The sequence below is a fragment of the Saccostrea echinata genome, unplaced genomic scaffold (assembly GCF_033153115.1).
Source record: "Saccostrea echinata isolate AGI-Se365-2 ecotype Australia unplaced genomic scaffold, CSIRO_AGI_Sech_v1 ptg000033l, whole genome shotgun sequence".
In the NCBI taxonomy this organism is placed as follows: Eukaryota; Metazoa; Mollusca; class Bivalvia; order Ostreida; family Ostreidae; genus Saccostrea; species Saccostrea echinata.
In genome coordinates this window covers 2,555,001-2,567,152 of record NW_026889782.1, presented here as the reverse complement: position 1 = coordinate 2,567,152, position 12,152 = coordinate 2,555,001, and the positions used below count along the sequence as shown (strand labels likewise).

The window sequence follows — 12,152 nt, the reverse complement described above, 5'->3', positions numbered from 1 at the left end:
TTACTAGTATATAAATCACACATACCTGTCACGTTGGCATATTTTATGAAGCGCTAGCATAAAAAATATGCCTACGTGCCAGTCATTGCAGTTTACACACCAATAAGAAGCAGTTGTTTTTGATTTCAAAAAAGCCTACTGTTTAGTTTATGGAATGGTTATATAAAGTGTAGAAAAGTCTTACATTTTGATGTTATTGGCTTTTGAAAAATATGATGATTTTAAATTTTCTAAAAGTTCTTTGACGTTTTAGAGAATCCACATCTGATAATTTACACCACTGCTAGAAAATGCTATAGCACAGTATATGTGAATTTTCTCCTTTACAGCAGTTAATATTTTTGTAAGGAGTGAAGATAGGGACATGGTAGAGCACTTGCTTGACCTGGCAATATATCTGAAGTTTGCAAGAATTTTTAAGAAGTTAAGGAATCCAGTATAGGTAGGGTAGATCGAACTCACCTTGGTTAACTTGAATGTTAACAGTTTTAAACACTGGCATGTGATTGTGAAGAATTTTATCCTTTAGTTAGAAAGTGAATTGCGAGTATAAAATAAGTACATCACCGGTAGTCAAAAGGAGCTAGCATTTTTTTTTCAATTTGCACATGAAAAATGGAGATTCAGCTCTCAACATGACAAATTATTAGAAACAATACAGTCTCTATTAGGACGTGAATAAGAAAGCACTTAATGATATCTGTCAAAGTGCAAAGTGAAACTGTAAATGTCAAAAGCGCCCATAAAAATGACGTTTAACGAAATTATATATTATTTACATTAACGATATCTATTATCTTTGATTACAATTTAAACACAATCTTATACTGAATTATTTGCTTTTTGAGAACATTATACGCTCAATTTTTATTCAAAGCACTATAATTATACATTATTATAATGTTAAGAAGTTTCAACCGATGACATCAATATCTGGGGGAGAACCAATCCTGAAACAAAAAAAAATCTTGTTACTAATACAAACATGTATTAACTTAAGCAACAATTTTTATACAATTAACACAATACAGCAACATATTTAACTTTCTTTAACATCTTAACAAGTGTTCTTTTAAAAAGCACCAAAATATCAAAAAGCATTTAGTAATATCTCTTTTTGGGTTGTCAAAGCAAGACATTTGCTTATGACTTCATGCAATGTGGTTAGTGTTTTATATTGCACTAGGCTCAGTCTGAAATAATGTCATTGTGTTTCACCGACAATTTAGTACATTTTTTTTCAAAACAATCACCCATCTAACGTTAAAAGGATGACCGTAGTTGAGCCGTCTCAATAATGTTGTGCTTTTTTTTATATCTACAAAACACACACTATATGCTATGTTATGAATACTACACACAGTAGACATGATTGCTTCATTGAAGCAATCCCTAAGAGCAAATGTAGACGGATTGACATTTCACTTGGTGGTTCTTATTCCAGTAGTAAAATTACCAAAAGAAAAACGACTTTTGAATTTACTTAACTTTGTTAGATTTTATATACATGAGGGAAAACGGTTCTCGATGAGAAATGTCACTCCCACCTCCAACTCGAAACAGCTCTGGGGTGGAAATCTAAATTATATCAGTCAAATTCTTCATATCATGATAAATATATAAAGCAGTGCAATAACTTTTTCTTACGGTTTCTCGCAAATAAAGCGGTGCTGATGGGTGCATGTTTCGTCATGCCAGCGGAAATTGCTAACTCCCCGGATTTCAACACAATCCTGCTCCGCCGGATCAGGTTGACCAGTCATCCAGTAGGTAAAAGTAAAGGGCTGCTCCGATCCTATCCATTTAAAGTTACCCTCAGCCTCGATGTCATTTCCACCAATCCAATAATCTGCAGCTACTTTGTCGTTATCTGTAGATAATAAGTTTAATAAATGTTCTACGCAAGAATCACGGGATGCTTTTTATTTGTTTATTTACATTTATAAAAGAACATAAATGTTATGCAAAGAAACCAAGAAACGTTACGGAGTTATGTAACATGTTGTAGAAGCATAATCAACCCTAATGGAATGTAGTAGAACTTGCAAACATATCAAGTAAAATATCTCAACACATAATTACCCCAGTATATAATTGACTTGTTTAGTAGCTTGGTTGACGGGGGGATAGAAGGAGGGTCTAATTATAAAGAGCTGACAAATGAGACCACTTCTTATGTCACGGGTTAGAATCCTATATGCTTGTATTTCGATTGAGACCATTTGAAATGCAATCCAGTCTCGCACTAGGTGTTGGCCCGAAAAATACTGATCACGGTAGTGCCATGAGCAGTTTCATAATTGCAGCCTTTCATGGAAAAATATATTAAAGTTCATTATTGTACGTAAGAAAACTTCGAAGAAGTTATAATGATTTACCGTGTGGATGCTTGGTTTGTAAGTAGCCATCGATCAATAGATTCTCGTCGTTTGACTCTATAGAAACCAAGTCAGCTTCAAATGCTTTACAAACTGCCTGAAACAAAATGTTCTTTTACAAAATAAATGAAAAATTTAATTATCAACTACATGTAACTTCAGGGTATAAACAGATATCATTAAATATCTTTAAGATTGTAGATTAGTTTTCCGCTTTATTGGATTCTGTTTGCACCATGTCACCTATTTACAACGTCCTTTGGGGACTTTAACTCAAAAGCCGTCATATTTTATCAAGCTTATAGTAAAAATACGATCGTATGATAATTTTTCTCCTATTATCAACTGAGTTTCATCACTTTTCTTCTTTTTTTCGTGTTCATAATATGTTATAAAACACCTAGGACGATTATCATTGGCTGTATATACTTCCATGATTCTAATTGGTTGCATTTCCAAAGTCTACTCAAAGTTCATGCCTTTGATGGCAGAAAATGCCACCACAGTGTAGGTTAGTAAACGTCTAGGATTCTTTGAACTTTTTCCTTGTGTATTTCAGTCGGACATATCATCGAGGTATATTACCAGGGAGGTATCTATACTTACGGGAGGAGCAACTGCTTCTGCGTCATGTTTATTTCACCACAGCTTACAAGTCCATGTTTGTACGTATAATGTGAGAAATAAGTCCCATAACAAGTGCTCGTTAGTAACCGGATTTCTCAATCTCCAGTTCCTTAATTTTCAAGAGTCACGTGACTTACCGGTTATCCGGGTACTAACTCGCACTGTTATGGATCCTTTATTTAATTAATTTAAATGGATACTGCTGAAATTTTTAAAATTTTTATCTTTGCTTTAAAAACAACATTAACTTACCACTGCTTCACTCCACGTATTTGTGAACTCGGAAAACAAGTAACAGGAGTCCAGGAGGGAGACCCAGTCTCCACAAGGTCCGTCCCCAGAAGTAAACAAAACTGAAAGAGAAGGTATATATTCATTAGAATTAATAGTGGTAAAGTATTTCAGGTTATGCACTATAACATTGTGTAAAAAAAATATGAATGCTAGCAGATAGCCGTGATTGAATAAACCTTTTTGATTGTCGATGTTTCCATTGATAAAAAAAAGCACTCAAACAATCAATAAAACGTAAAAATATATAACAAGAAAAAAGCTGTCATGTGACAGCATATTGGATTTTCTTTGGTTTGAACATATTTTATTGTAATTTATAAATACAATGGGATTGGGCACAAGCTCTGAAAACTTATTACGCCCTGGTATTTCTCGCATAAATCATTTAAAAATACTTTCTATTTTTAAAACTGTAGGAGATGTCAATTTCAATGTACCCTATAAACATATTTTGCATTAAAAGTATTAAGTTAAATAAATTGTATTTAACTTATAAATTTCCAAAAAACACAAAAAATCTATGCACGTCTCTAATATATGCACAAAAGATCTGCTAAATACAAATTTCTTAGCTTGAGGAATGTAGAAGGAGTTATCCAGACAAATCCTGTATCTCAATGTTGCAAATTTTTATTTCACCTACTTTCAACGTTGAAACAACGTTGCGTGCTTGTTGGGACATTTACAGACTACGATTAAATTTCACATTATATTAAATGAATCAGTGGTTACGAATAACAAATACCACTCGTTGTTTAACAACCGATTTATTTGATTTTGTGTGAAATTTAATCATACCCTGTAAATGATACATTCCGAGGTGATTCTTCCTCTTTCAGGTCCCCTTTGAATATTCGGTGCATGTGTCAGTTTTAGTTACTTTTTGGAAATAAACACTGCTTTATGGTGACTGTCCTCAGACGTCTAGATTTCTTTGTAATGAAATTGACTTACTTATTTCAGAGGAGATGTACAATATTGTCCAGAATATTTGTAATCGACACATGGCGAGATACCTGATAGTACAACTCGGTCAGTATGTACTTCTGTCATATCTACAGCGCACGTTATATATAAATTATATATACGTTATACATAAATACTGAAACAAAGCAGGGATGGGGTCAATTACTTTAAAAAGTAATTAATTAAATTACAATTACTTTGACTTTTTCTTCAATTAAATTACAATTAAATTACAGGCTTTCTAAGACATGTTATTAATTAAATGACAATTACTTTGCAAAAGTAATTAATTAAATTACAAATTACATTTTTAATTTTTTTGAAAATTTTTATAATCCTTGTCAATTAATATACAGAACATCATTTATTTGTATATAAGCTCAGCCTCTGCACAAACAGTACAAGAAATAATATGCTATAGGCATTGTGTATCATTCTGGTTTAATTTATAACATTTATATACAAAACAATAAGAATCTCTTAAAGAACTATCCGAGATCAGTTTGATGCAGTTTCCACCACACAAAACCTACATGTACACAAATTGCATGGCTTATGATATTTGATTAAAAGTGAGTATTTTAACAGAGTGAAATGAGTTGCAACTGTAACCCCTCAAATTAAATGTTTCCTTTGAAGGTAACCTGAACATCCTAAATTGCTATTTATGTTGATCAATTTTACTTCATAAATCAGAATTGTACAGATGGAAAATTCATTCATAAAAATCTGTTTAGATGTTAAAATAATTATCAAATCGAAAGTTTTTCTTTTCTAAAGCTAGCGGAGCATTTTAAATTGAAATAATTATCTCCATTGGCTTTGTCTTCTAAATCATGGAATGAATATCTCTTTAGAGGAGTTGATTTGTTTTGATTGCAATTTAAAGCTGTGATCTGGAGGGCAATTATCTCTTCCCAACAAGAGAGAACTTAATTAATGACACACACCTTTTTTTTCTTTATTATTGAACAAACAACAAAGATTGAAATATAATAAATGTGTGTTTCATAGCTGAATAGACCTACATGTAAGGAGGGTGGTTCAAAATTCATATTTATAAACATAGATTAAAAATTCAAAATTTACATAATGATTAAAAAGAAACTAGTTTATTATTATCAAGCCAATCATTTAATTATTTTTTTGTAAGCATTAACCTAAGATTTTGTATAATTGAAGGATTGAGGATATGTTTAACAATAAAATAAAAACCAGTAAAATGGGGAGGTAGTGGTGGCGATATGTCATGAATATATCATGAATGTGTATTATATAGAGTAATTGAATGTAATTGAAAAGGTAATTGAAATTACATGTAATTTTTCAGTGTAATTAATTAAATTACAATTACAAGTAATTGAAAAAACGTTCAATTACAAATTATTTCCAATTACTTTAAAAAAATGTAATTAATTACTGTCAATTACAATTACTCTTTTCAATTACCCCATCCCTGAATCAAAGGTATGGATATTTTCAAAACCAGAAAAAGTGGCGTATACAAAGATTCTTACGATTACAACATGTAGTTGTTTATTCAACAAATGTGTACATTTTATGTGTAACTAGTTGAATAGTTTCGAGCAAAAAGGGGTGATAAGGAAGAATTTCTTAAGGTGAAAATAAATTGGAGTGATGGTGAATGGTTTTTTTTTTTCATCATTGTAAGAAATGAACATAGGTTATTAAGGATTAAACCGCGATAAGTCAAAGAGATCGAAAACATGCGATGTCTCTATTTCCTATAATAGAGATGTTTCTGAATATGAATCGAATGAATCTGAAACGAAACTGAATTGGAGGGATCTCGATCCCGATTTGAAAACTGGAAAAAAAGATATCAGCTCAAGATAATTTCTTAATTATACAAAACATAAGTATAGGAATACTGATATTTTTCTGTGATTTATTTTTCACATGTACGATGACGACGAATATATGGAATTTAAATATGAAAAGTGTTCAGCCTCTTCCACCTCCCTATGCATTTAAATGTACCAAAGTCATGATTACATCTGCAAAATACTACTACATCTATTTTGTCCCCCGCTTTCACTGAAAGTGGGGGATATTAATTTGGATCTGTCTCTCCGTCCGTCCGTTTGTATTTCTGTCTTTCTGTAACACGTCCGTTTCCCCGCGATATCTCGAGAACTCTTTGAGCTTTCGCAATGAAATTTCTCATAGCAACTTCCTATGGCATGCAGAAGAACCCTATTTATTTTGAGGTCAAAAGGTCAAGGTCAGAAGTTGTATCTGCTTTAACACTTTCATTTCCGTGCGATATCTCGAGAATCCTTTGAGCTTTTGCGAGTGAGAGGTCCCGGGTTCAAATCCAGGACGATCCTTTTTTTATTTTTCTGGATTTACTAAATGATACATGTAGTATTCAACATATGAAATGATAAAGTTATGACGTCTGGCGTGTTCAATCTCATAAAATCATTATTACAGAGTGATAAATATTCTATATAAATAGAATCTTCTATACACATATTAAAGAATAATCAATCAAATCTTTATATCCATATTGGCATTTGATATTTGCTTCAATATACATGTACACATTTAATAATTCTACAAATCCAGGGGAGGGGGGTAAGACCCTCCCCCACTAGAATTGCGCATGCTCTTCTTTTTTCCCTAAGCGGGGGACACAAATTCTCTGAATTAGCTTGTTTTTGTTCTGTTTTGATTTGTTTAAAATATTTTTTTCGTTTGTATGTTTGTTTGTTTGGTTTTTTTTGGGGGGGTGGGGTGGGGGGTTGCATTTTGTTTTTTTTATTTTATATTTTTTTTGGGGGGGGAGGGGGGTCCTTATTATTAATCATCAAATATATATTCATTTTCTTCATATTTTTCTACATTTATTGATATGCTCTGTTCTTGGGGGTGATGCTATTGGGTTTTTCGTCTCAAGACGTCCTCTTTTGAATTCAATGTTTTAAAATTTGTATTTTTTAATTATGTTTTTTAATCATAATCGGATTACACGCGACTATCAATTTAGCTCTAATCATTAACCTCCTTTTCCATTTTTCCTAATTTGAGGCTCCATTATGTAAAAATGTAATTTTGTTCTGCTGACCGCTAGACATGCGCACAGGCAGACAATATCGCCAATTTGTTCTCTCGAACGTCTGTTCAAAGTAGAAATAACCTTAAAAATCTTTACTATATGAATAACATGCTCGATATAGTCTCTGTACTCTCGTATCTTTTTTATTAACACGTTTGCACTCTTCTCGGATATTTTGTGACTGGCGGCGAATCTGAGCTGCTGTAAATGGAGTAACTATAGGATGTCCGGATGGGTAAATGCTATCGCCTAGGAGGTAACAGTCCCTTGGAAAGTCTAGTTCTTTACCAGATCCGATAGGCGTCATCATCCTGAAAGTTTGAGCATCATCAATGTGCCCCAGAAATCCGGATTCTATGTGACAAATTTTTTAACTCAGCATCAATGATGATTGTGTGTGGACACAGTGGTACCTGCCCTGCGATGCCCGCTGTACATGTAATATAGACGTTGTGGTTCTGTTGAGGGACAGTAGATTTCATGAGAAGTCAACTCTTTTAGGTATAACTTACGCCACTTACCTTTAAGATTACGCCATCGTCTCCTCTCTCTCTCTCTCTCTCTCTCTGGATTCATTCTAAATATATACCAATTGATAATTTACTCTTCATACATTTTTTTATGTTTAAATGTACCTGTAATTGTGCCTTGACCAATATGGAGAGAACGATAATAGGTATTTATGCCTGCTGTTCAGTCCATTTCATTGATTTGAATAAAATATGTTTTAAATCAACGTCTATATGAATATATTTTGTTCGATTGTTCGAGCACTTCGTAAAGAATGGGCCAGACAGAGTTTACGATTCGAGAAACAGATGATCTAGAAATGCTAAAAATGTGCGCAAGAGTTGAACATGAATAAGTTTTTAAACACAAAAGAACCAACAAAAGAACCAAGAACATTTTATATTTGTTGTTTACGGTATACAGATTCTGAAAGTAATCAAGCAAGAAATGACACTTCGTGTACAATTCAATAAATATTTCCGGTGTCTCGAAGGTAGAGTCAAAGAAAAGGCGTCTGTTCTAACACAAGTCTGAAAATATATTCACCCCCTACTACTGTTTCTATATCTATTAAACCCCTCTCCCGACCATATCAGCATCGTCAAAGAATAACAAGTTTCGGCTGCAGAAGGAAGACATTATCGTTATTAAGGAGTCAAAAATATCGGTTGTTTGTTTCTCTACATCTTAGCATGCTAACATAGCATGCAAGAACTCCATTTGTTGTATAGCTTGCTTTGAATGGTCCAACAAACTAAGAAGTAAATACACAGAGGATGCTTTGTCCATCTTGCTTGGATAAGAGGAACACTCTTTGTGACTATTGAAGCAAGAAACACAAGGATATTGATTGAAAAGAAAGGAACTATGGTGGCCGGATATGGCCATTTTCAAAAGCTCAACAGCGCGTTCAGAAAAACACGCCATCGCGCTAACACACAACAAGCCAACACAATTTTACAAAACACGTCATCGCGCTTATATACAACACGCCGTCGCGCTAGCACGCTTTCAAACAACACACTGTTGCGCTAACACAACTTTACACAACACGCCGTCGCGCTGTCACACAACACGTGGCGCTAACGCAATTTACACAACACCCTTTGCGATGTCACACAACTCGCTAACACAACTTTGTGACAGCGCCACGGCGAGTTGTGTGTTGGCGTGTTGTGTGTAAGCGCGATAGCGTATTTTTCTGAACGCGCTGTTCAGCTTTTTCGAATGGCCCTATCCGGACATCATAAGGAACTGAAAGGAGTTCGATCTATTAAACTAAATAAAGCGAGTGTTGGGGCTCAAGTAGGGTTAATATATGTATATTCAATGATCTTTCTCTCTCTCCCTCTCTCATTGATTGATCGTTTATTGTTTAAAGCCGAGTCGGTAATATTTCAGCAGTATTTCAAAGGATAATTTAGTTTATGTAATTGGTTTTAAAAACTTAATGTTTTGGTTTCTCTGGAGGCCCCATTGAGCTTTTTCAAAATTCAGAGAAACGATCTTTTACATGCCAAGGAGTTGTAATCCTTGAAACGGGGCACTCTCATTAATGTGTAGACACATACATTTAGTATCAGGGCGGCCGAGACGTGTGCCTTCATTACCCGTGTACCTAGAATATTTAGTAGTCTGATATAGAAATTTTTGTTGAAAGGCCAGAACCTATATCCGCCACTCCTTCCCAATTTTTTAAACATTTTTTTTGTCATTTTCTTTGTCTGCCCCCTCCCCCAGAATACGGTTTTTTGTTTGTTTACAAAAGTGTTGGGGTTTTTTAAGGGTTTTTTTAGTTGCTAGTTTCTATTCTACATATAAGGCTAATGCGCTTATTATTTTATTGAATTAAACTGCAGAACCTTTTGAAATCGTGCCAAATACAGTATATAATTTTTTTTCCAAATACAATTATGCAATACTCTTGTAAAATTAGACAAACATTGAACTGCCCGAAAAGAAGTTTTAAGTTTTTCACATTTGATTTATATCTTTGAGACAAAATTTACAGGTACATGTAGGAAAGTAAAATTATAAATAGTTTGTGTAATATAAATTTGTGTCTTATTGACAAGTTAAAATTTCGTAAAATTTAAACTCCATGGCTGACGTAAAGTAACGAGCAGACGACAAATGTGCACATAGTTTAACAACAGGGACGACCCTGAGATATTTTTTACTTAAAGTGTGTCATCACAGATTTGACTGTACAGTTACATTTTTTATTCAAAAAGTTCCAAAAGAAGGAGAAATGTAGATAGGCATGAAGACCGACAGACAGACGTTCAGACTTTATTTTTAAACTCACATAGGCAAGCTCAAAAAACAAGTTTGTGAATTTAATAAATATTCGGTAGAGGATTCAGAACTTGAGGAACTTGAATTAGAATCTTCAAATGTTTTTATTTTTCTTTTTAAAATTACTTAAGAAGTTTATTTTTCAGTTTCTCATTTTCTCCGACAAGTTCTTTTGTAGTTTTCTTCCTTTCCTCTCCCCCGGTCTCTTTCACATGCCCTGGCGTCCTCTCCGACCCATTTCAATCGGATGTCCTCTGGATCGACATCATTTTCCCCATCTCCGAAGACGATCTAGGCTGACCTTGTTCCGCTGATCTCTTTGGCCTGGGCTGCGAGGTAGATCTATGCTAAAGAAAATCTACTGGCCTACTGCCAGTACTGGGTCTAGAGGCGGAGGGTGCGTCATTCTGAGATTGTGGTCTGTCGATCAGCTTGGTCCTGGCTCCGACGCAACAGTGCTGAGCGATCTCCTCTGAAGTAGACCTGCTGCCCGTCTGGGTCCATTGTACAACGCTGATTTAGTATGGTATTGCTTTGCTCTGCATATCTGCTGGGTCCGTGCAACAATGGCTCTGTGCTCAACGGTCTCCACTGGACAAAACCTACTGGGTCCATGGATCGAGGGTGTGCTAATCAGGGATTGGCTGTGTTTCGTTGATCTGCTGGGCAGTGTACTTAGCGATATCCACTGAATTAGACTTATGGGTCTACTGGGTCCTTGGGAAGAGAGTGCTTCACTGAGAGATCCGCGCTTGCTGTGCATATTTCCCACCGATCCGCCAAGGGGGACTGCACCTTCAGTTCTCCTTAAGTGGCGCCTTTCCATGACTTCTGTTTCCAAAATGTATTTTCTAAAAACTATTTTCAAGTTATTAATTTTAGCTATTCAATGTTTTGAATATAAAAAAGAGATAATCACTTCAAAGTTGAATTGTTAGTTTAAAAGAGGTGTAAATATTCATAGATTTTGATGATTTTATGAAGAATTTGTTTATGCCTAAAAGTCATTGATATATTAAGTGTATAATGAAAAAAATATGTCGGATAAATCTATTTATCGTACCTTATCTCTGGGTCTTTTTTCAGCATCCCCACCTTCTTGCAAGCGATGGAATTCGTGTCAAACGTTTGCGTGTATTTTCATCAATATATAAATTTCTAGTGACAATATCCAAAGTGGAAAGATTCTCTTTCATTTCTTTTAAAATTTCCTCAAAAGCACCAGGGCGAAGAATGTGACTCCTTAAAATTAACAAAAGTTTCTTGTTTAGAAAATCTCATGGATTTTCTCCGGCCTCCATTGTTATCAGAATGAGGACGATTCTCGCGAGGAACGATTAAAACTAGTTACATGTGGCCGAACAATACAATACAATACAATACAATACAATACAATACGGACATGTTTTATTATGGTCTGTAAAGGGTACTATTATTTAATTCTTTACAGGCGCGGATCTTGAAATTGTTCAAAGGAAGAGGAAGTAAGAGTTGTTATAACATCCGTTTACATAATTAAACGGCAATTTAATTTGTTCAAAATCTTAATATAAACTCTTATGTCATCTTTTCCAAAATTTTCCTCTACCCATCTTTAGAGTGTGCTGTAAGGCACATAATATATTTGAAGTAGGGGACAAAATAAATCCTATTTTATGTTTATTGTACAAGAAAACAGTATACAAGTAAAATTTTAAAATAGATCATAGTGCCGAAATACGGAATATTTTTGACATTTAAGAGGTAAGTCTGTTATTAAACTTGTGCGATGTGTGTCATAAGATATTACAAAAAATACCAGCGTTACAATCCACTCATATAGATCAGGAAGACTGACAATTGCAGTAAAGACAAACTGATGTCTTTGGAGGATTGTTGAAAACACGTTGAGCTTATGATACAGTGTTTGAAACTGTATCGTGTTCGCTTACCATATAAACTTATATTTAGATACTATAAAAATACATCGGGATTGGTATTCCACGTGGATCATGTAG

The 12,152-nt window shown here is 34.2% G+C and overlaps 1 protein-coding gene across 1 annotated transcript in view; it reads right to left on the bottom strand.

Moving 5' to 3' along the window:
* Positions 1–870: 870 nt before the first annotated feature.
* Positions 871–12,152, bottom strand: part of LOC133199264 (perlucin-like) — a 14,609-nt gene continuing 3,327 nt past the window's right edge. Inside the window, exons 2-5 of the mRNA XM_061335098.1 lie at positions 3,258–3,358; positions 2,379–2,475; positions 1,648–1,870; positions 871–950 (exon numbers count right to left, since the gene is read on the bottom strand). Coding sequence (XP_061191082.1) covers positions 914–950; positions 1,648–1,870; positions 2,379–2,475; positions 3,258–3,358 — 458 coding nt within the window. The 3' untranslated portion in view covers positions 871–913. The remainder of the gene's footprint in view (positions 951–1,647; positions 1,871–2,378; positions 2,476–3,257; positions 3,359–12,152) is intronic.